The 25,039-nt window shown below is 38.5% G+C and overlaps 1 protein-coding gene across 1 annotated transcript in view; it reads right to left on the reverse strand.

Annotated features, from left to right (window-relative positions):
* Positions 1–697: 697 nt before the first annotated feature.
* Positions 698–25,039, reverse strand: part of FARSB (phenylalanyl-tRNA synthetase subunit beta) — a 33,321-nt gene continuing 8,979 nt past the window's right edge. The window contains exons 11-17 of the mRNA XM_005489323.4: positions 23,944–24,005; positions 23,320–23,527; positions 22,816–22,896; positions 19,770–19,862; positions 18,818–18,935; positions 14,305–14,457; positions 698–986 (exon numbers count right to left, since the gene is read on the reverse strand). Of these exons, the coding sequence (XP_005489380.2) occupies positions 835–986; positions 14,305–14,457; positions 18,818–18,935; positions 19,770–19,862; positions 22,816–22,896; positions 23,320–23,527; positions 23,944–24,005 (867 nt within the window). The 3' untranslated portion in view covers positions 698–834. The remainder of the gene's footprint in view (positions 987–14,304; positions 14,458–18,817; positions 18,936–19,769; positions 19,863–22,815; positions 22,897–23,319; positions 23,528–23,943; positions 24,006–25,039) is intronic.

Below are 25,039 nucleotides of genomic sequence, written 5' to 3' on the forward strand. Positions count from 1 at the left end.
GTCCAGAAAGCCCTGGTGGGGCTGGGAGTGCAGCGGGCCCACGCTCACTTGTGCAGACAAACATGCCAGCCTCAAGCACACAAAGGCTTTGATAGTTTTCTGCTACTCATGCAAAACACCACTGGCATATGCTCTTAAATGCACTTCCCCATTTGGTTTGGAGCTTCAAAAACCGCTAGGCTGACATCAACAATGAAAAATATTTAATTCCACCCCCTCCCCTTTCTGAATTTAGAATGATAAAGGACCAACAGTTATGTCTGGAGCAGGGAAGCAGATATTACACACATCTTGCTTACAAAATAGCTCTGGTTTTCATGAAACAAGTTTATTTTCCTCCCCCAGCCATTGATGAGCACATGACAACCGTATAGAATAAAAGCTCAACTCCTTAGTTCTGCTCACATTCACTCAACATTTGCTCTAATCAATTATCTTATTTCATGCACTAAGAAAAGAATGAGATTCCTGTTATGCAGCCATAATCAGTTACAGTATGAAGCTGTGTCTGTGGAACATTTCTGATTTTGAAAACTAATCATGTGCTCTGCCATTACATTTCTCTTGTAAAACCCTGGGCTTTGACCCAACTTGTTTCTTCCCCCCTGCCCTTTGAAAACATTGAGGGCACAGCCTCGTCTGAGATCCCACATTCCTTCCCTGCAGAAGCCAGCCAGATTGCACTGCACACAACACATTTGCTCAGGGAGACAGGGTCTGTTTTTCTGGTTTATTGGAACATAAAAGCGTAGGAGGATGTCCCCTGGGAGCAGACAAAGAGGAGAGGGTGCTGCACGTGACAGTGGGCGGCTGTCGCAGAGAAAAGTCACGTCTTCACACGAAGGGCTCAATATTGATCTCCAGGACAGAGCAAGGCATGGTGAGCTCAAACTTGGTGATAACATCAGGGTGTACCACTCCAAGTTTCCCAATGCTCTGACCTTTGGCAAAGACCTCAGCACAGCGACCAGGAAAGAAAGCAGAGCCTGGAAAGAAAGTGAGAGAAAAATCAATATTTCTTTGGGCCAGAGGAGTCAATAGGCATTTAACGTGAAGAACAAAGCTCTCAGTATTAAATGGTTCTCTGTGCTCAGATGCTCAGAAGGGGCTCTCACATTCTTGCATTAAGAGTTGTCATGATTGTGTGTGTACAAGGAGCTACTTAAAAAGGCAATAATGTCCAAATGAACCTCAAAGCTCAGGAACATTTTCATGACCCTCTGATCACTAGTGGTCAAGCCAGAGATATTCTCTGTTAGCTCCCCAGTGGAAATAATTCATTTAAGAAGTGTCTCCTATGAGGTCTGTAGTTGTAACTTGCAGCTACAAGAATGGCAATTAGGTCTTTTTCTTGCCTGAGCTGCTGCAAGTGTAAATTAACTTCAATGTCCACTTCAATTTTGGCCACCTTGAGAAATCTGACCACAGTAGTAAATGACCACAGTAACATTGCTTAAAGGCTGTTTTAAAAATATCCACAAGCAGAATCTTTTAAATTATCTAGTTCCAGTCTTAGCTCCAAGCACAAACCAGCTACTTACGCTGGATGTACAACAGTGAAATTACCTCACCCTGGATGCTACTGGCACATGACTTGCCACTGCCAGGCTGCACTATTAAAACAAGATGAAACAAATTTAGAAAAGAGTCAAATGTCATACATACAGATCACTCTGCAGATTGTGGGTGAAAACATAACCTAAAAATAAAGTTGCCTTTTACTTAGTGGTTAAGGCTTTCCTATTTGTAAATAAAGATGGTATTGTACCAAAGATGTGAGCAGCACACAGAGACTTTCTTTTAGACACTTGACTGCAAGCTTGAACTGGCACAAGAGCAAGAGCCAAGCAGAAGTTCATAATGTTGGTGTGGTACCCCTTTATAAATCTAGAGGAAAAAAAGAGCTTTGACAGTTAAAAAGCTGTGAGTCTGACTTGTCTGTTCTTCTGAGCTTCCTTCTGTGTAGTCTTGGGAAAGTTATTTTATCTTCTTGCACATCTAGACCCAGCTATGTCATGAAACTTAATTGTTTTTAAACTTCTTGTAGCTATCTGATGGGGTCTAAAATAATACTGTACTCAGTCAATCTAACAAGGGCAGTTTCCCAGATCTGTGCCACTTCCCACTGTGTGAAACAATGCTGTTTTCATACACAACAAATGCTCTGCTATCCATCACCACTTGTTGGGCCCCTAGTCCCAGTGAGCTCCAAATATGCTGCTCCAGGCCATGGGTTAGAAGACACTGAGCTGAATTTTCCATCTCATGCAGCAACTGATGCTGGACCATGATGTTACTTTTCTTTGCACTTCCTTGCAGCTAAGAGGGAAATATATAATTAATACCAAGGGGGAACATTTAGGTCCCCAAAGTGCAGGAAATGGAACCTTCAAACAACATCTCAATTTCTAGTTAAGCTGACCCTGAAATGTTGGGCAGTCACCAGTGTGCCCCATGCTCTGCAGACATGGCAATTGCAGGGCACAATGCTGTAGCTGGAAAAGATCAGACAATAAGCAAATAAAAATGAAAGAACCTGTTAAAAACTTTAGAGCCCCCATCTGTCCAGCCAACACATGGCTCTTGCACCAAAGAAACATGAGCTGAGAAACAGGTTTACAGAGAGTTTATGAACTCTGGTTCATAATGGAACCATTATTATGGTAATTGGCTGCACTACAGAATGCTTCAAAGTATATTCCTGCCTGCCAAAAGGGCCTCCAGACTGCATCCCTCAGGGGGATCTAAAGCCTTCCTCATCTTAGTGACTCTTCCTTTGACCACACAGGTGGTGAGGGAAGGAGCTGTTGTTCCACATGCTTCTGCCATGGAACCAGAATTTGGAGCAAATGTAAACTCCAGGTTAAAAAATTCAGACATTGAAAGGCAAGCAAAGAAGGAAAAAAAATCTCAGAAGAAACATGAAAAACCTGAGCAGGAAGGGGGAAAGAGAAACAACCATTTGCAGCTGGGGAAGAGTTTTGATTGAGGGACCAACCACAAGCATAAAAGGAGACCTGAGCTACAGGAACCTGCTGTGCTGGGGTAAGATACAGGCTGCAGGAGGGCCTGAGAAACCCATGGAGCAGGGCAGCAAACCAGGAGGGTCATCAAAATAAGCAGGAAACAAAGGTAAGGACTCTTTTCATCCCAATTTGTTTGTTTCTGGTATTATCAAGTAAATAGCAATGGTGGTTAGGATTTCTAACAAAGCTTGTTATGGACTGGGCAGTGTTAGGTGACTTGAAGTAAAGTAGAAGCTTCAGAGTGAGAGTCAAGGCTGTAAGAAAGACATGTGCTGAAGCTACTTGCACACATGGGACATCAGCAAAAAGTGCACACACTGTTACTCTGTCTGGGTAAGTCACACCAGAAACTGAAGCCCAGCACTCTAAAGCTGCAGCAAAGCCTTCATGCCAAAAGGAGTCTTTCCAGGATCACTGGCAGTGTGAGCTGCAGCTTGTGAGCAGGAGTTCGCCACAGTTTGTCCTGTCTATCTATGCAGTATCACCCAAGAACAGCATGGTCTTCCCCAAGAAGCTCTCTTGGTCAGGGGGGCACAAAAGCCCACCTGGAGGCCCCACTCTGAGCAGGTGTGTTAGGAAGGGATTGTGTTTGCTGCTGCTGCAATTATCCTGCCAAGCTGCTCTTGTGGGTGCAACTGGTTGGTTGTACCATCAAGTACACTGAGAGTCAAAATTCATTCAAAAATTGTAGTTTACTGTAACTTCTGTTTTAAGGGTACCAGATTTATCCCTCTTGACATAGCAAATCCTTTCTGCTCTGCACACAAATAAATGTCATAAACTTCACCTTGAAATCTAGTCAGAGATTGCATTGTCCTTGCTGATAGAGACCTAGACAATGGCAGAGGAAGCCTGAAGGTCTAGCAGTGGAAATCCACCTCTTAATGTCAGGTGTGTAAGTGGTAGTTAGGAGAAGGGGTGGGGTGAAATCCAATCCACCTTCCTAAAGAAGGGATGCCAAAGCCAGCCCTGCCTTATGCTGACACACTACACACAAGGCAAAGACAAAAGCTGCTTCTTGTGGCTGTAAGTAAGAATTTAATTTCTAATGTTCAGTGATGTAGAAGTAATACCTTTAATTAAAGCTTCTGTAGCATGTCCTCAAAATCTGTAATTGCCTTTCTGTATTCAGGCAACAGGGCCACTTTGATTGCTTTGGGGTAATTCTTTGGCCAATAATCCAACAGAGCATGTAGTCTTTAGCACATTTTCTGGCTAATTGACTGTCAAAGAGCTCGGAGTTCCCTGCACTCTTTGTTGTCAAACACCTTGCACAGTTTCTTTTCTCTACCTTACTCTCCCTTCCTTTCAAAAAGAAATAGATTAAAGCTGTATTATAGGCCTGCAGTTGCACTAAGCCTTCAAACCCACTTGTTAGCTCCTGTAATTTGAAGGAGCACTGGAAGCTGAGGCTTAAGGAGGTAACAGAGCAGAGCTTATCTGGCCTCAGTGCCTTTCATCTTCATTCTCCTCCCTCTGGTGACTCCAGCTGCCCTTTCACTACCTCACCCCAGCTCACCTGGGGAAGTGTTTTGCCTGTGCTACACTGGATGGAATTTAGTTTTGTGAGGTTAGGTGTTGGTTTTAGGATGAAGTTCTTCACACTTTTGACTAATTTCCTTCTTTTGGTAGAAAATGCAAATTGAATGCAGAGTCAGGGGGCACTTTCAGCCCAGCCCCCTCTTTCTGCCCACAAACACAGCACAGAAAGGCTCCCAGAACCTTATGCAAACCAACAACTTCAAAATCAGATCTTGCCAAGGAGTGATCTACCTTCAGCTAATTTTTAACATCACAGACATATCAAATCTTCCATGATTTCTGGAACAAATGGAGAGACCAATTGTTCTCATAAGTTGCACACTGTCAGCATCTCTTTTCCTTTATATTCTCAAGACCACACTTTGGGATCAGTGGGATATTTGTCAACTTTAGTCTCTTGATTGGTAAATCCTGACTAAAGCTGTGCCAGAATGACTGCCATTTCCCCAGATCACACCTAACTGTAGTGACACAACAGGAAATTCAAATTAGTACAATTAAATTTAAGGCATGTGCTTCAATTACCCCTCTCAAGAAAATAAGTAACACTTGACAAAAATCACAGAATCAATATCTGTGTGATGTGAACGAGTATGTCCTTGTCTAAAGGGCATCTTTCATTCTGATCTCTTCCTCTGTTTTTCCAAAAGCCTCCTCATACAGGGCAGAGCAGAAGAGGGTAAAGTGACAATCAATTATTTACCTGGGCTGCTATACTGGATATCCAAAAATAGAATATTTGAGTCCTTGTGCAGACAACAAGGCTGGGAACATGGAGAATGATCCACAGATCTGCAGTGGTCAGTCAGTAAATCTTCTCCTATTACAACTAAGTCAATGGCTGAGTTCCTATTAACGTGTATTTCAGGGAGGGTGTGAGGAAAATTCTTCTATCTCATTAGAACCCTCATTTTCAACCCTACAAGCTGGATTTGTTTTTCATTCTTGCTGTGGAGTGTCCAGGAGCTTTAGCAGAGGTTGTTTGGTGTTGCTGCATGTCAGAAAGTGGTTCAAGAATGCAGTAGTTTTGAGGCACCTCTTTATTCACCTGTGTTAGCTTCAGACACTTAAAATTATCTGGGTGAAATCACTGTGTACCTTCCTTTCCTAATGGAAGTAATACTTGGGTGGATGCTGAGGCTAAGGAATGCAGATATTTGGGGTTCTCTTATTAAATACTGCTTCCAGAAAAAAATTAAGTAGGAAACCTAAAAATACATCTATCAAATTCAACGTATTTCTTTAGAAATCAGTATTTGTGTAGAAAGCTCAAACATTTGCCTTTGTGGGGCAGCTGTGAGAAACAGCTACTCCACTGGAGTTTAGTTGCTTTGCAGAGTTACCATTACACAGCTAATCTTTGCTCTTAGGCTGGTTTATCTGATTTATCCAGATTTATCTGAAACATTATACTTTGTCTAAAAGTCCCAAACCTAAGCTGATATTCTGTCACAGCTATTTTGTCTATAAAACTAAGGAATTCCAAATCCCAAGTAAAGCTCACTTTAAAAAAAAAAATCTTGCTATTTCACTTGAGCTAGAGAACACAAAGCTTTGAATATTAACAAACTTAATTTATTTGTGTCCCATGAGTGTTTTTATCATTTTCTGAATATCTAGAAGAATGATTCATCCTTGCAAACAACAGAATCTGTCAGAAGCTAGGAAACAATAAACCATATGCTTTCTGGCAGGGGGTATAACATACTCTGTGTGCGCACAGCAAGGCAGCAGCTTTTAGCTTGTTAGGCTCTGCTTTCATACAGGCACTGGAGAATAACAAGAACCAGCACTAAGCCAGGCTGCAGGTCTGCTTTAGTGTGTCACATTTGGTTTGCCTGTTGTTTAATCTCTCCTGTCCCAGACCAAGCTGCCCTCCTCTCCCAGTGACTTGGCTGAGGTAACCAAGAGCCACCTCATGTTCTGCTTTCACAGCTCCCTCATTTCACGCCTTTCAGAAAACACCCCGGCAAACTGGCAGGGAATAATACATTGTTAAACAATGAATCTCAGCAGTCACTGCCACTGTGCATCACTTAGTTTTAGCAGCTAAGGCTTATGCTGCCAAGCAAAGCCTTGTGGCTGAAGCAGAAATGCCTGAGCTGAGGGTGAGCTCAGCATTTCTCTGTATATCTGTTCTTTCCTAACACCACAAGTAAAGATAAAATCAGCTCCTCCACCATGGGCAACAGGTGTCTTTGAAGCCTGCATTCACACTGATCTAATATCTTGCAAATTCATGTTTAAGATGTTACTGCAGAAATAAAAAGAAAACATAAATTAGATTAAATTTGAAGCACCACCCCTCTGCCTTCATATCAAAGTTGAAAAATCACACCAGACTGGAGAACTGCTAAACTTATATATAAGTATAAAATTGACATGCTCACATTTGGTAGCATTATTATCAGTATGGCAGAGAAAATGAAAGGAGATAAGCCACAGCAGGCTGAGCAGATGAGAATAGAATTGGAAGATGGAGCTGTAGGGATGGGCAAATGTAGCATTTTTTCAGAGAAGCCAGAACTTCACCCTGAGCTGTGCTATTGCTGCTCTTTCTGCTGCTACCTTGGATTAATAATTTCCTTTATAAAGAAGGGTTTTCAATATTGAAAATATAGTTGATGATTCAGAAATAAATTTCTATTTAAAAATGTAAAAGGTTGGGAAAAGGAAATTACCTAAATCTATAATTATACAATGCAAAGCTGTGCCAGACATTTAAACTTCTTGAAGCAAGGAAGACTTTTATCAGTTAAGACATGCTATGATGTGTGATTAAAAGATAGTTGCCTTTGGGGGGCAAAACAGAAGGAATTAAACTCTGAAGAGGCCCCTCCAGCAAAGGAACAGAAGAAGAGCAAAGAGTTGTCAGGGAGAAGACATTGACATCTTGAGCTCACAAATGCCAGCGATTCAGGTGGTTCTGGTTGGCAAAAACTAATAGAAAACGAAAACCCTTAACTGTCAGGAGAAATGCTACCACTCCTTGGAGCATGCCTAACCTGTCAGAATAAAATGCAATTTTATTCTGAAGAAAAATATTATAATCTTTAATAGTTAATGCTTACAAAAAGAGGCACAGAAGACAGCTTGACAGTAAAAGATAGCTTCTGTCTCTTTCCAAACTCACTTGACACCTTTCTTCACAGTGTTTTTGCAGTTGCCATAGATTTATTTCCCCCTCCCACTACAGGACACATAGTTCTAAATGAGTCAATTAAAAGAAGTTTCTCTTCTAAAATAATCTCCTGGATTTGAGAAACTAATACTTTCTTTGTTCTCTAATTGAATTTCTTTTATTTCATATGTGGCGAAAGAAAGCGTGTCAAACATAATTTGGTGATGAAAGTTTAAAAGACAAAGAAGTCTAAGCCTGTCAAACCTTTTATTATCCCATACTGTGCTAAAATCATATACTTTAACTCACACACCTTTTTGGGGACAAGGGTTGATACTTGTAGGGTACTGAGAAGGGACACTGAAGAAGTTTAGACAAGAGCTGAAGTGACCACAGGAATGGAAAAAGCCCTTTTCAAACTCATCTCTGAGAGCCTCTTTTTATACTAAAAATCAACAGTATAACACAAAGCTAAAGAAATGAGACCTATTTCTGAAATCAAACTCTGGGTTTTGCACAAATTCTGTGCTGCTTGGCCTACCAGCATCACTTCCAACAGCAAAACACCTCTGAGGTGTCCAGTGTCAGAGTGTGCTGCCAAAGTTTGATAACCCAAAGTATTCAGAAATACTCCAAATACTCTAGACTCCCACTTTGGCTACATCAATAATACAGGCAACCATCCTGTTTCACATCTTTCCTGGGTATCTCCTTGGGTATTAATGCAGTTAAAATCAAATTTGAGGCATTAACACCAGAGTGGGAAGATGCTTGATAGAACAGAAATAAGCTTGGCACAAATTTATAGGGATTTAGTTCCTATAAATCTGAATACCCGTATTACAGAATGGAGAGACCAGAGATAACAGACAGTTAAAGGGACATAAAGCAAGCAGCCACACCCACTTTATTAAATAATTTAATGTGATTTTGAATTGTTAGAACTAAGTTCCCTTGATGCTACAGAACATCTGTTAAAGAGAAAGGGATGAGAAATTAATTAGCTCTTAAAAGTAGTGGCAACACTGAAAAAGCAACAAGAGCTAGTGACAAACATCCAAGTTTGTGAGATAATTTATAATTAAGATGTTTTAATGATCACTGCTGGCACTTCTGAAACCTCTTGCAGAATTAGGGTAATACATTTTAAAGTACTAAAACCAGTCAGGTTAAAAAAAAAGCACCTGTTCTTAGCTCTCACTATTAATTCATTAACCCTTCTGAGAGGTAGGGAGAGGACTAAACAGGGAAACAGTGGAGGATCTTCAAGAACAAATTATTTGATAAATGAGTACTAGCAATTTCATAATTAAAAAAGAATGTTTTTGTCCAAAACCCTATCCATATTTAGTGCTGAAGTGAATGTGGTCAAAAATCAGAAAGTTCCTTAGAGACAAAAATGAGAGAAATAATTTGCACTTCAGAAAATGTGATTATTAACAGTGGCTGAAATTCATCAAGGAACTGAAAAAATTAGGAAAGATTAATTACTGGCTGCAGTAAAGACAGCATTCAAAAAAGACTTAGGGATATTGGAAACAAACTGTAGGCAGAGTACTTCATTTACTAACAAGACTGGCTAAAGATACAGAAATGTTTTAAGTTGTTAATAAATACTTCTTTTCATCTGGGGTGTGGGGGGGAAGTATTATTGAGTAGAGTAAGGTGTTGTCCAGTCTGCTGACAAAAGGAAGAGTATGTCTGGTTACATCTGCCAGGATTAGGGTATTTCTAAAACACCAGGAGTCCAAGGCATCAGAATTGTGGTGCAATTCCAAGAGCAAATATCCTGCCTGCTCCTGTTACCTTGGAGTTCCAATCCTAGAAATTCAGCAGTACTAGAAAAATGTAAATGTGGTGCCAGTATTCCAAGGTGGATGATCTAAGTTGATCCTTGGGGCTAAAAAAAATTGTGGGGTGGTGGTAAAAGTGAAACTAACAGGAGTGGCATACAGTGAATTACCAGCTGATGTGTTTTATTAAGAATGGATGTTTTCAAACAAATGTGTTTATCTACAAACTTGTAATTTGAAAGACTATGCAATGGCACTTATAAGAATGCCAGTTAAGTGAACTAAGAATGTCAGAAATTATATTTGGAGGCCTAGTAAAAAGAAATTGGCACATTTCCTTTAGTTATCTATGAGTAAATAGACAATTATTGACATTTGTGACCAATGCAAAGGCTGCCAAGACAGGCAGCTGGAAGGCCAGGATTGCCATTAAGAGCAATCAAGCTACAATTTCTTAAAATAAGGCAGATATTAATAATGCCAGGCTCAATATAGGCACTAAATATCTGCATATAGCTCAGTCTCCCAATTTGAGCTGATCACTAGAGATAGATGCTGCAGTTCAATTCCATACCTCTAACTTGGAATTAGTCCCAGACTTCCCTCCTCTTGTCTTGTGAATTGAGGTTCATGGTGTAAATCTTCTTTTAAAGCTGTTTATTGTGTAATTATTACTATAAAAGCCAATGTTTATTGATGTTCTCAGTTATGGAGCTAACTATTACACCTCTAATTTCACAGCTGAACTTTACTAAATGGGAAGCTATTACTATGATTTACTGTGGAATTAAAATTTTCTACACTTCACCACACCTTTCATTTAATTAAATAAGGGCAGTAAAAGAAGGGACTGCAACTTCTTCTGTTTTGGTTTTAATTTTAATGACAACTGTCAGTTACTGAATGAAGTAAGAGTTAGTATGCATTTATTATGTACACATTCCACGTTTAACAGTAACAGGCTGACTTCCCAGCTTTGCTAAGCAGATCATTACCTTAAAATAATGAATGGCATGAACATTTGGTTAAAAAAAATAAATTAATAAATTCAAGAGGTGGCTGAAATCCCTGAGAATCAATACTGTAGGAAAAGGAAGCTCCTGTCACAAGCTGATTCTCTTTAGGAGTTGTTTGTTTTCATGAGATTGCTATTTCAGTTTTGTCAGGGAGGACAGGGGAGCAGCAGCCATGCACAGATTCTCTGTAACATTTTCTGTGAACCTGTCAAGTTGTTTCCTTTTGATAAAACAGGGATATCATCTTCCCTTTTCAAAGAGTTTGTGCTCAGTTAAATTCCATCTGCAAAGAATGGAGACTCCTGAAAGGTCCTGCCAAACCAGGAGTTTCTTCCTTAAATAAGGGACTCTTAAATGTTACATTAGGAGTGAAGATAATTACACCTTCCACTTCACACCTCTCCTTTGAAGGCTCTGATATATAATCCACTGTCAGGATTTCCTAAGCCCTCCTTTCTTCTTTTCAGCCTAAGCAAGGCTTTACCATGGACCCAAACCCCATGATTAACATCACCTCCTGTGATTGTTGTCCTGATCTCTGGAAGAAAATTAGCACCTCAGATGGTCATGCAAAGGCACAAGGTCACTAAAATATTGCAGAAAACACCCATTCCTGAATAAAACTTGAAATTAATAATATCTTCCAATATAATAAATAATGCCTCTAGTTTTCAGTTCAAGGGAACTGAAACCAATGATAGTGAACTAAAAATTAAATATTTTTATGAAATTACCTGACAAATGTATAACTAAATTTGTTTCTTTCTACCTGTATTTTTATATTTAAATAATTATTTACCTTCTAATCATACACATCCACACTGATATTTACATTTTAATAATGGTATGGAATGGTTAAGTCTCAAAAGTTTTATGCTTTTTTTTTATCATGGAGCACATACAAGTTTGAGGATTGATCATTTAATTGATCATTGATCTTTTCCATCCATATTTGATTATGGATGCCTATGCCATAAAACAAAGATAAAAACCAGAATGCTTTTCTAGGCCAGCAGGATTCACTGTTGAAAAGTTAATTCTGTGCATTTTAAAGCAATGGGGAACATTTCAGACTTCTGTCTTTAAAACTTAAATTTTGTATGTTTAGTGGCAATAAGAAGGTTCCATTAGTAACTTTTAAGCAAGTGGAAGGCATGGAGTGTCAAATGTATATTGAAATCCCCAAATTCAGTCAGTCAAAAGCCTCTCTTCCTTAAGGCTGCTGTAAGCAGCTCTTCTCCATTTATTACCTAGCTCAGATTACACCAAAGCACAGTGCAAAGGCCAGGGGAACATCACAATTTCACCCATATTTTCTAGCATCTGTACTTTTTTTCCCAGGTGTTGCTAGAGAGGCAAAACCACTCTGACCTTGAGGTCAAATCTCAGGGCACTGAGGTGTTGGCAGAACAGAAGGAGCTCAAATGACCATCACTGCACATATGGACCAAGCAGGACCCCAGCACAGGCATTTCATTCTCCAGAGGGATTTGGAAAAGTGTCAAATATGTGCCCAGCACATCTCTATCTGTTCTCTGCTGCTCATTTGAAGCTAGATTTTATTCCCTGTATTGTTTTTCAATAATCAGTGGAACTATTTTCATCAGTTACACAAGGAGTAAAAATAACTGGCCTAAACCCTACCTTACACTGTGCTGCTTACTCAAGCTTTGTTTAAGATTATGGACAGAGACAATACCTCTAAATCTCTCTAAATCAGAGCCCTAGGATAAATCTATTTCTCACTGTCCAAATTTTTAATTTGGCACAGGCAATAAAACAGCTTGGTGCAGATGCCTCTAAAAATCTGTGCTATGTGTAATGTCCTGATTTCAAACCTCTGAAGTAACTGGCACTGCTCTTATGAATTATTTCAGTATCCTGAGGTCTCTTTAAGATGTTACAGGGTATCTTTGTTTCACTGAGCAGACACCTGACTTCATCATGCTTAATTGACAAATTGTGAACCTTAAAAAAACCGAAAAATAACAAACAAATAAGCAAACCAACCACTAAAAAACCAAAACAAAATTCTCCAAGTTACTCTGACTTCCAACCATCTCTGCAGTGAAGATCTCAAGCTAAGTTGGTGCAGTGACACTGCATTTGCTATGGCACCAGAGTATCAGCCATCTGCATTGATAGCAAGGTTAAATTCCAATGTCAAGAAAACTGCAAGGAATCCATGTGCATCTCAGGAGGGTTTCTGAATCACTGGTGAAACAAAGTAGTAAATGCTTGCTATTTTTTTAACACAAGTCACAAACTGCTTGTAATATATTGCACATGACAAGGCATAATCCACCCTGTGCACTAAATGTGTGGTGGAGTAATGTCATGGGAATGCAGGGATTTTGAGTGAGCATTGTAAATCTCACAGCATCAGGAATACTGAGCAGCACTAATATCTAGAAGTAACAACTTCCTTGTGTTAGGATTATTTCTGAGGCCCTTTTCCAGTTTCTTGAAATCAGCTGTCATGTTACAACACAGAATATAAAACACTTGCAAACATTTTTCACTCCCCTTCCAAACAAGAGGCTTTGCTATTACATGATAGAATTAGAACCAGAAGTATAATTGTATTAAACGTTCTGGTCAACCTGGGCATCCTATTAACAATATTCTAACAAGCCCATTGAGAGTCTGCCTAAATAATACTGAGCAAAACAGCACTTTCTCAAAAAAAGCAAGGGAAAAAAGCATCAATATGTCTGACACAAGTGTGCACTCAAGTGCCAGAAGACCACTTAGCTCAAGTATTCTGTTTGGGATCTTGGCAGCACACTGCCGAACAGGGAGACACCTAACAAACTTCCATTAAAGTTCTCTGAACAGCAGAGTTAGGTCAGGCTGCCAGGGCCCCTGTGTCAGGGCCACTGTTCCAAGAAGTGCAGAATGGAGGCACTTGTGCAAGCTGAGTCAGTTTGAGTCAGTGCCTCATCTCTCTGAGCAGCACTGCATGACATGTAAACAGAGTCATAGCTGCCATCCCTGCAGCCGTGCTTTTCTATTCTGGATTTTCTACACTGTTATTTTAGGTAGCAGAATAGATGAGTTGCTGGTGCTGCTCTCTGCCATCAACCTGTATTTTTGCAATGAAGGAATCAGGTCAGCCTGCTTGCCTTCTCTCTTACATGTACAGGCACATACACAGAGGAGATTCTGCATTTAAAGATGTTATTTTTAATTCATGTGCAGCTCACCCTGTATGGAGAAGGAAGAGGGCTGTTATACAACTATCTAAGCAGCAGGGTCAGCCTCAAATTCAGTAGCTCTTTGAATCACAGATATATAAGGCATGTGTCTTCACATGAATGTATAAACAAAAGGTACCTATAAAAAAAGCTATAGATAAAGTTAGAAACCAAAAGATAAGGTGTAAAAAGTTGCCTTTTCCAGGCTCTGTTAGCCAAGGAGGATTCAGTGGGTGTATAGGCATGTGCATCAGTTCAGTGATTTCCTATGTACCCTGTTGCCATCAGCAGATTAAATCACTATAAGCAGCCCATGAAGCTCATGACATGTGCTGTATTATAAATTCTCTTGAAAAGCTGTGAACTCACAAACTATATTAAGCTACTCAGGGCAGCTCACACAGAGACAGCAATCCCATTTTACAATCAGTGAATGCAGACAATGCCTTTTCACTATCACTCCATCATGCTGCAGTATGACAGCACATATAATGACATTAATCCTTAAGTCTCTATAGCTGGGAAGAACCAAAAATTCTCCTCAGATTGTAGAGGAACATTTAAGTTCCACAACAACCTCAGCTGTACAATGTAGCTCTTTCTCCTTACCTTCAGCTGCCTTGATGGTGTAGCCATTCTCTTCATTTGGTGGTACTTCCAGGACCTGCATGACTCTGTCCAGCAAACCATGGATGATCTCAAAGCCTGGGCTTTTGTTGTAATAAATAGCACATAAATGTCTGTAGTTTCTTGCCCCTACCTCTGCAGAAGAAGGAAGCAATTATGTTACCTGGGAAACTCTTATCACACTTCTAACTAACCTTGCCTTTTGTATCACTTTTCTTCTGTCCTGTGAGGCACTTGTGGCTGAGAGGAGAAATAAGTATGTAAAATGGTTTCTCTGACAGACTGCAATGTAGCTTGAGGAAATAATGGAATTTCACTGGACTCACAGAGTCAGAAATGTAAAGAAAGATTTAAAGCTGATGAATCCAATGCTTCTTACTACAAAGAATCACATTTATGCTGGGAAATCCCTGAGTTCTTCCTGGCCACAGAGCAGGGGAGCCCTCTGGCAGCATTACCCTCTTGTACCTCACAAGCTCTCCTACTTCTGCCCTGCCAAGCTGGAGGTACAGTCAGGGCATGAATCTACCACATGAGAAATTAGAGATTAAATGAAATTTACATCCTGTTTATTTGCTCCAACTAAACATTTAGGGACAAAAAATCTGTCAGGAACTAAACAGGAAAACATGTATTGAGTGACCAGAAATAGGTTAAAACACAGTAAAACACAAGAGCAGAGCCTAAACACAAGATGAAAGCTCAGCCTTTTTGAGGCAGAAGCCATTCAAAACTTCTAGGGCAGCTACTCAGTACCACAGCTGCAAGTTCCCTCATCAGTCACTGAAAGCTGAACTTACTGAGGCAGTAAGTCTGCAATTTGTCATTCAATGTTTTTTTCCTGTCATTATAATAATGAGCAGTGGTAAATAATGCTGGAGAATCCAGTCCTGAAGTTATAATGGCAACACAGGAAAGTAAAGGCTACAGGGGGGAAATATCAATAAATGCAGTGTCTGGTTTTGGGTCTGAGCACTCTGGCTGCTCTCTGTGTGTCACATGTGTCTCTGTTTCCCAGCTCTAAGATACCAACAAGTACTGCAGTCATAGACGGTCAACAACTTATTTTCATGTTATACTGAGCCACAGAATAGAAAAATATGGTTTTTCCTTCCCTAAAACAGCATGTTCTTTGGACTAGAGGTTCAGTAGAATGGTTTCTTTATTTTGTGAGTAATTATGGTAGCAGATGTTGTGACAATTATCTGAATTTTAATTTCGTTATGATTAAGATAGTCAATGGTGCCTTCAGACCAGAGTTCTTAACTAAAGCATCAGAAATAAACATACAATATTTTTTGTACCTCATGTTTTTAATTTAAGGCATCTTTGGTAAAGGAAAGGGTTTTTTTTTCAAGTGTTATAAAATTTACTCCTTTACAGAGTTCTATCACAACAGAGGAAGTTCATTCACCACAAGTGATAGGAAGGAAAAAAGATACTGGGATTTGTAGGCAAAAGCTGGCAGATGTTAGAAATGCTTCAGTTCTTTATAAGTCACTTAAGAGCTCTCATGTCATGCCATGAAACATTTCTATTTTTCAAGTGAGCTTGCCAAGTATGTCAACCCAAATTATACATAAATATATATATGTGTGTATATATTTCTGAGACTTCAAAGCACTTCCTGGGGATGCTGCTGAACAACAATCCAAAGGATGGGCAGCTGCTTAGGAATATGTGAGCCAGAAGAGTGCAGAGCAAGATAGAGCACTGTTGTGCACCGCTCTCTTGAAAATTAGAGCTGCTTCAGAAAAATGACCTGGTGATCTGAAAAGGGACACCTGCTCAAGCAGACTTGTCTTTTAGCCTCCCAAACTATTTTCTGCAGAAAACCAACACTTCCAGACAGTTGGAAATATACTTCAAAAGGTGGCAGCAGCTGTATTCACAGATGATGTAAATTGTGCCAAATGTGTGCTACCATAAGCTTGCCAGATTCTCCAAGATCATTGGTCAGAGATGATCTTCTAATAGATTCATTTCTTTTGTTGTGGTGAGAAAAAGGCCTGGTGGTAAAGGTGCTGATTTATACCCTAAACTGGTGTAACCATCCTACAGAAGTGATTACCTAGCGCTACAAATTAGCTACACAAATGCTGCGCAGCATATTCAAAATCAGCACATTTCCTCCTGCCCTGAGAAAAACCATTTTTGCTCAAATTTGGTTCCATTTAGTTATATTAAATCTGTCACAGATTTTGTTAATTTAATACATCAAAACTTTGTCAGGTAAGTCTGAAGAAAAATATGTTCAGTTCACCTTGGTAAGCACAAGTTCTGTGTACTTTATGAAAACCCAGAGTGTTTAAAAGAGCTGGTTCATTCACACCTGGGTCACTGCAAGATGCCATTTCAAATACAGTTCATGTCAGTACTCTTTTGACCCATATTTTTGAAATTATTAATTGGGAATTCTGCATGCCAAAATCATGAAATAATAAAATTAAATTAAGCCAGTCTGATGACATAATCCTTGTGCAAGAAATCTCATTCCATATGTGAGAGGACAACCCCACATTTTCAATGTTTGCCTTTCTCTACCACCTCCCACCTCCAAATTTTTTATTAGGCAAGGTTAATTTTGGAAATCAACTTGTGGAAGACAGTAGTGATTCTAAACACAAGATTAAAACCCATTTCAGATACTGCTCACAGTCTGCAAGGGCTCAGTCCATGAGAGGGCTGCCCAAGAGCAAACAGCACAAAGCTGCTGCCTCAGAAGTCTTTGTCTGTTGCAATGATTCCCATCAAAATTAAGTACACCCTAAAATCATTCTTTATAAAACTGTTAAGCAGCCATCTACATAAATGAAAGCTTTCAAGAGCTGCACTTGACAAACCTGAAATAAAATTAACAATTTAACTCATCAGCTTTATAATGCCAGAGTAAATGTGCTCCTTAGTCCAAGATAAACAGCCCCACTCTTGGTTCTAAAGAATGCTGATGCTATTCTGCCATCTGTCCCACGTTTTTTGCATTCTAGCTAACTGCATGCCCAACAAGGAATGAGCTGCACCAACAAACTGTCTGTATTTAATAAAAAAAGAGCCTACATGGTTTGCTAAAGCTGCTTGTTTTGCTTAGCAAGGCTCTTTTTTCCTTCAAAAAGGAAAAAAGGTAATTTACCAATTAAATTCATCACCAAAGCAATGTACTTGCCATTTTGTTTAGGCTTTATATAAAACTTGGGTTTGCAGATTCCAGATACTTTAAACACCACCACTAAAATCTGAGATTAGATAATGAAACAACAGAACAATTGCTACCACTGAATTTAAAGTAATGTCAGCCTTTTTACTGAAGCAAAACTTCATTCAACTCCTCCCAAAAGTTGTAGCTTGGACACTCCTTTTCTCTCAGTATGCCATAGAGAAAGACATGAATCAATAAAATTTAGGCTAATTTTTAACATTTAAAAATCTGTTTCTACAGTTCATTTTACTGTGATATATTTTTTCAGATAAAGGTGATTTGAAATTTTGCTCATACACAGTGAAATCAGTGCAAGGAGGCCCCAAAACACAGGAGGGATTTCACTGAGGCTTTTGCAAAGTGAACCAGCTGCTTTGCCTGTTTCAATTACAACAATTAAGGCTACATGGTTAGGGTAGCTTTCTTAGCATAGCTGGATGAAATTGAAAAATAAGGATAATAATTTTATTAATGAGAGAGAAAATTTTGTACTGTGGAGCTTTTTATTTATGGATACAGTTTTTTACACAGACTTTTCCATTCTCTACCCTGTATCTCTGCTACCAATCTCATTCTTCATATCAGTTAGCAGCTTCTCAGAAAATAATTTGGGAGAACAAACACAAGCAGTCCTGTTCAAGGATGATGGAAAAGGGATTCCTGTTGAGACACACTGACCCCAAAATCTTCCTCTGAATAACTGATATCTATAGAATCTGCCTATAAATAAAAGCTGCTCTTCCCAGGCTGGAGACATTCTGCTCTCCAGCTGGCACAGCCCTGCACATGACTGAGACTGCAGTGGCCTAAGCAGGCTCTAGAACTGTACCAGCAAAATGCCTTTGGTATTTCTGCTTTCCAGGGATTGTGCCACTTGCAAACACTGCCAGCAGGTTCTCTCATGAGATACATCCCTGATAAGAATACGAAGGAGCACTAGATTAAGAGCAACAAAAATTTAGAGCAGATTATTTTTTAGTCTTGTGTTTATGCTTGCAGTTTTTCAGTATCTGTGACAGATTTTAATGAATATTTAGATGCCTAAAAGCATTGCAGTGTATCTCCTTGTACTTTTGAGAGAGCATCTAAAATGAACAATGTTTCCAGCCACTCTAAAATCCAGCCTGAAAACCAAGCTCTTAAACCTTGTGCTCTGCACATTAATACAAATGTAGTATGGAATTACTATTATTATGGAAATGCCTATTTTAAAGGAAATACAGATTTTCTTTACTATTACTATTTGGTATGTAAATGTATTTCCATTATCAAAGATTCTGAGGAACCTTCTCTTCTTACCTGCATTAGGATCTTTTACTACAATGTCAGAAATCTCAAAGAGTTTGAGAGGCAAGGGCATCTTTCTGTTGGCAGCAATAGTTTTCAGCAGCCCAGGAAGGAGGGTTGTACGTGCCACCTGCAGGACAAACAGAGATGCTGCAAGTCAAATACCTTCCAAAATATCTAGTGTTCTTCTTTTTTGTTTTGTCCATTCATAACAAGAATTTAAAAGTAGTTGAATGCAAATACTGCACTTATCTCTTATATTTAAGCAACTTTGATTTAGAATTTTTAAACATGGAAATGTACGTCCTCTCCATATTTTATATATTGCATTTTCTCAAAGAGTTTATACGTGAACTTAAGAACTGGTACCATTTCACAGGTGGCTGAGTTGCACTGCAGCATAGAAAAAAATACAGAAAGTGAAAAAAATTCCCATACACTTACTCTCCCTAATACAAAAGGCAAATTCTAAGTTTGCTCTAGCTAAGAACAAATGATCTAGAAAGAAGTATTAAAATACTTAAAGAGCATCAGAGAATTAAAAAAACCAAACCAAGAGTAATAATTTTTTAAAAAACCAACCCAAATGTTTCCTACCCAAAGCTCAGGATGTTTAGAGATTGCCAAGTCTAATAGTTCCTTCTCTGCTGAATAGGTTTTCTAGATAAGGGACCTGATTAACCAACTGGGATTTTCTGAATAAGACTGCTCAGTTTTGCCACATTCTGCCACACAGGACATGGTACTTTGCTTTCTTGAAAAGCTGACAGTATTTCACACTGGAAGAGAGATTTCTCAGTGCAGTAACAGAAAATGACACATTCAGCACATAAATATACACAAGCTCTTTAATGCAGGAAATGCAGCTTATAGTTTATAAATTTTATTTCCTGTAAGCTCCTTTCTCTCCTTTTTAAATACAGAACCCATGACAATATTGCTCTGAGAGTGTAAATGATGTCACCTGAAATTCTGCTGTTTTGGGGTTTGCTATGCGCACGGCGTTTGTTGCAGAGATGTCCGTGCGAAGTTTATCTGCAATATCTTCTTGAGAACACTGAAAATCAGACAAAAACATATCAAGGTCAAGTGGTTAGAATAGACAGTAAGCCAATTATGAAATCTGATCTCAAGAATGAACAACAGAATTGTAGCACTGCCCCATAATACAGCCCCTCACACGTAACATTCATAATACAAATTAAGCCTCAGTCTTAAACCAGTTTGCCTACTTAGTCTTATTTATAAATGTTAATTACTAAATAAAATTAAGCTGGGTTAAAAAAAAAGGGGCGAGTGTTTATTTAGGCTTCTGTCATGGATTGTTGTAATTTATTTTAAAAACAGTATTTTATTCTGAAAATAGCACTTGTAGAGGGACTGGTATCTGTTCTTTCACAAAAAGTAAAACAATCCCTTGAGGGGATTTTACTTTACTTACACACAGTACAGTACTGACTATGAAAAACACTTCATATGGCCCAGCCTTCAGTTTTCAAAGCTGTATACAAGATTCTTGTAGTTTGTTCAATTCTGGGGGTTGAAGTGTTTTTAAAGCCTCTATTCTAAAGGTGTATTTTGAAGCTGGTCAGTAAAACAATATGCATTCAGTTTATCAGGCTCAGCCAATGTCTGTGCACATACTGCAATAGATGCTACTTCTAAGATCCACACTTATAAATTTCCAGAATTTATAGCTTTATTAGAGTAATAAAGAAAGCAGTAGCAGACTAGGCATGTAATTGAGGATTTGCTTGTGTTCTGCAGGCTCCCAGAAGTGTTCCCTTTGCACTGGCAGCACTCACAAAGTGTGTTGATAGACCAACTGTGAGAAAAATGAGCAGATGATACCATCTGAAAAAGTGGATTATTGAATAATCATTTAAAAAAAATCCCAAATAACACAAGGAATGCTGAATTTAGGAGGAGAGAACTGTGTTAAACAGTTTTCAGATGTCTATCTAAACTTCAGCATGTTACTGTGATCTCACTACATGGATTCTGGCTAAACTGGAGCTCCTCACAAAAGGCAACATTATTGTGTACAAGTGAAATTTGGAGCTCTACCCAAGAAATAGACTGAGTGCACAAATTCATAAGCAGTGTTTGTCATATAAGATTGGGGTACAGAATGTTGTAGTATAAATTATATCAAAGTCATAAGCCTCACTTAATAAAGTGTCACTCAGACTGAGTTTTATCCTGCCACAGCAGAAATACAAATAGGAAATGAGATACCATGACACACTGCATGACCTTCAAAGTTCTGCTGTTGCAGTTCATAAAGGTTCTCAGTTGTAGCAATGTAATGTATTAAATATTCCTATTTATAGGAATAGACATACAGACATATTACCTATTTGGTGCTGAAAAAAAATTAACTACGTGTTCAAAGAATCAAGCAAGAGTGCAGCACTCAAAATGAATAATGAATTACGAAATATTAATTTTGGATAATAATATATAAAGAAAAACTTTAAAAACTGACTATATGTACTGTTGCCTCAACATGGTAGTAACCACAGGCCTGAATACCTCTGTCAGATATTAGCACTGCAGCACAATACTACTTATTGTCCTGGTTACTTAAATGAGTTAATATCCAAATATTAAAACTGGAATATATTTTTCAGAATGAGACCAAATTTTGCTCTTCAAGCTCTGTGAAATCTGAAGGTTTTAAAATTTTATTCAGTCCATTCAAATTAGCAAATATGGTTGCAATATCTGAACCTTTCAATTACCAGAAGTCTTTTAGGAACCTGAAATGCTGCATCTTAAAATATTTGATTAATATTAAATTAGTAAAAAATAATCTGTGAGCAGATCATTTTCTCCTATCTCAAGTGGTTATGTACTTTCAAGGATTTATACCTCTGGCCATCTAGTAAGTTTTAGCTTAGGAAGAAGTTGAGAAGTTCCACAGAGATTTTTAACAGAATATGTGATGGTAGCTCCCCATATGCTAAAATGTGCACAAACTGGACATTTAGGCAAAGGCTTTGATCTTGCATCAGAAAGGATTTTAAAAAATGTATATTATATTTTCAATAGCTGCCTATGCCAGTCTCCATACAGGGATAGTTATCACATACATTTGGAGGGCATAGGAGAATATTTAACTTCTTTGTTTTTAAGAGCAGATCAGGTGCTCTGATCCAGTTCACAGCTAAGGGGTATGAGCAATGGCCATGACAAAGATGTTGTTTCCTGCTGTACACTCTGTTTTAGCACATTATCATGCTGTATAATTTCCATAGTACAAATTATGGCATCAGTTAGTACCAGAGTGGCACTTGCTGCTGCAGAGTCCTAATTCTTGGTCAAAGACTACTGGCATGGCTGTAACAAAGAACACCAAAAACCAGTGATAACAATGCTATATTTTTTATCTATATTTATCTATGTACCATATATCTATTTGTTATCTTTATTCAAAACCCTATCTGCGGTGAAATTTAAAAAGCATGTCCCCCTAGTGTCTGCATAATGTAACTTTTTTATGAGTATTCTTAAAACAAGCTCTTTGCAGACTGATTGCAAAAGAATCATGGGCAAGTGACAATACTAAAGAAAAATACAGAAACAGGTAAATCTCAATACACTATAGAATACCCACCAGAAAGTACTATATTTTCATGTTGTTTTTCCAGATTATTGAATTATGATGAATTTCACATCTGGTGACCAAAGTCTTGAGAGAGATTTGCTGTCTTACAGTTTCATCCTATCAAGTTAAACTAAAACCAGTCCTTCAGCAGCTATTTCCCTCTCTATACTTAGAACTGCATACCACATTAACAGTGACTCATTTAATTTCTCTGACCTACAAACTCTCCAAATATTATACTGTGATTCCAAAGCCCTAGTAAACAATCAGCTGCCAAAACAGCACTGGATGATACTGATACATTTATACAATAACATATCCTCAGACCACCCTCTGCAGTTCTGATTGCATCACTGTTCAAACATGCAGTTAAGAAAAATATGAAATCAATGTAATATACCAGGGCAAAAGTGAGTGCTTCAGTGAATCCAGCAGCTGCCAAGTCCAGCCTCAGAAGTTCTGCAAGCTTATTGAGGGGGAGCTAAAATGAAACAAAACAGTTTTCAGCTTCCATCTAAAAGCATTTTGCTATTCTTTCCCGAGGTGATTCTGCCTGTTACATGATGGTGAATTCACTAGGGAGGGACTATGCTTGTGTGCTTAAAATTTTTGAAAGCATTAGCCAGCTGCCTTTAGGTTTGCCTGAGGAAATGAATCTCCCAATTAGAGATTTAATACGGGTTCCCTACTTAAACCCTGTCTTTTTTCAAGTACCAGCAACCACTGGTCTTAGACTTATTCAAATCAGCAGGGCATCTGTTTTGTATCCCATCCATGGTAAATACTTCTCAAGGCAAAGCATGTCAAAATATTTAATTCCTAGGTTCTGTTTTCCCCAAAGCCCTTCTGGCATGCAGCAGTCATTTACTGACAACAGAGCATTCATTTGAAGGGGCAATCTTACTTGATTAGCTATGGTGTACGTTTTCGGGATCAGCATCTGAATGTTGTTATAACCATAAGCTATTGCTGCATCTTCTACGATATCACAGGCATGGATAATGTCTGCTCTGGTAGGAGGGATTTCAACCTCTAGATGGTTCCCATTCCCTGTGACGTGGGACTTCAAACACATCCTAGTCAGCAGCTTTGCCAGGCTTGATGGAGTTTCACTGAAACAAAACAAGAGAGTGGTAATTTATGGATTTTGCAATGTATTGACTGGTTTTGTAAAGTAATCAGTGTTTTTTCTGCATTGCCTCATATCCTGAGCAATCTGTAAGTGCTTTATGGACTGTACACAGATTTAGTGTTCAAACAGAACCAGCTCAGATTCTCATTCATGAGATGGTCATTTTCCTTTACTTCATAACAGTTGTGGGAAGCCATAAAGAATCATTCACCTTCTCTGAAAGCAGGGAACTCTGTTACAGAGCCAGTCTAATTGCCCAAGATAACCCCTGAATTTTTGATAAAATAAAAAAAAAATCACAAAGTCTAAGCATTTTAAAAATAATCCAATAATCAATGTCTTCTAGTACCTTTGTCATGGTTAATAAAAACTATGTTTTAATTTGCAGTAACACACCTGATTCCTACTTTCTTGTTAATGTATTCAGGTTTCACCTTCTCTGTTCGATAAGCCAGCTCCTAAAAAGAAAGACAAAGATTTTAATATACATATTACATATACAGATTTTAATATACATATACAGTGCCTGCCATTTCTACCTGAGAGGATTCAATCTCAGTAATCTAGCTTCTAATTACTTTACTAGAATGACACCCACAGAAGACAAATGTGGAATATTAGGCTATATTTAGCATTCTAAAGTGAACAGGATTGTTGAAAATATACTCTGGTATGTGATACAAAAGCTGTTCTTGATTAAGCTGGAAGGGTGAATGCAGCATGAAATCCCTGTTACTGAAACTTCTGATAATTCCTGATATATACAAGTAACAGAGTCACTGAAAGTTTCTGGTGAGTTTCTGCTGAGTTCATCCTAAGTCAAAGCCCTAAAGCACAGAATGGTCATGCATGAGATCTCATGGTCTTGTACAGATCAAATGACCTTTAAGAGGAAAAGGAAGGAAAACTTTCTATTTCCTTATTGGCACAAAAATACCTACCAGTATTTTACTTAGCAAGTGTGCAATGTATTTAAGGAAGATATTTTGTATGTATTTATGTCTTCCGTGTTTTTCTAATCCTCTTGATATACAAATCCTTAAAAAACATAGCATCTGAAACTTGCGGTTTTTTTCCTCTATTTTATCTAGGGAAGCTTTTTGGTTACTGCAGAAATTTCTATTTTGTTGGATAACTTTTTAGGATTCTACATCTTTCCTCTGGTGATTAAAACTGACATTGAGAAAAGAAAAAGCTAAAATGACACTAGAAAACCTCTCAGCAAAAAAAAAGTTTCTTTCCCTCTAAACAATTTGTACTCCCTTGGTGTATCTGATTTTATGAACTTGACCAGAGTTCATAACTCAGAGTTCACAGTTCATAACCAGAGTTCAACTCTGTCTTCAGTTACTTGCAGGAAACAGGAGGAATTGCTTTCTTTATACTTATTAAGAGAATAAAAATTTAAGACTGCATTACTGTGAACAGATCTGTCTGGGGCTCTGAACTGAACTTGAAGTAAATATTCTGCCTTTTAGACCTTTACATAGTT

This window comes from Zonotrichia albicollis, chromosome 9, assembly GCF_047830755.1.
Source record: "Zonotrichia albicollis isolate bZonAlb1 chromosome 9, bZonAlb1.hap1, whole genome shotgun sequence".
Taxonomy (NCBI): domain Eukaryota; kingdom Metazoa; phylum Chordata; class Aves; order Passeriformes; family Passerellidae; genus Zonotrichia; species Zonotrichia albicollis.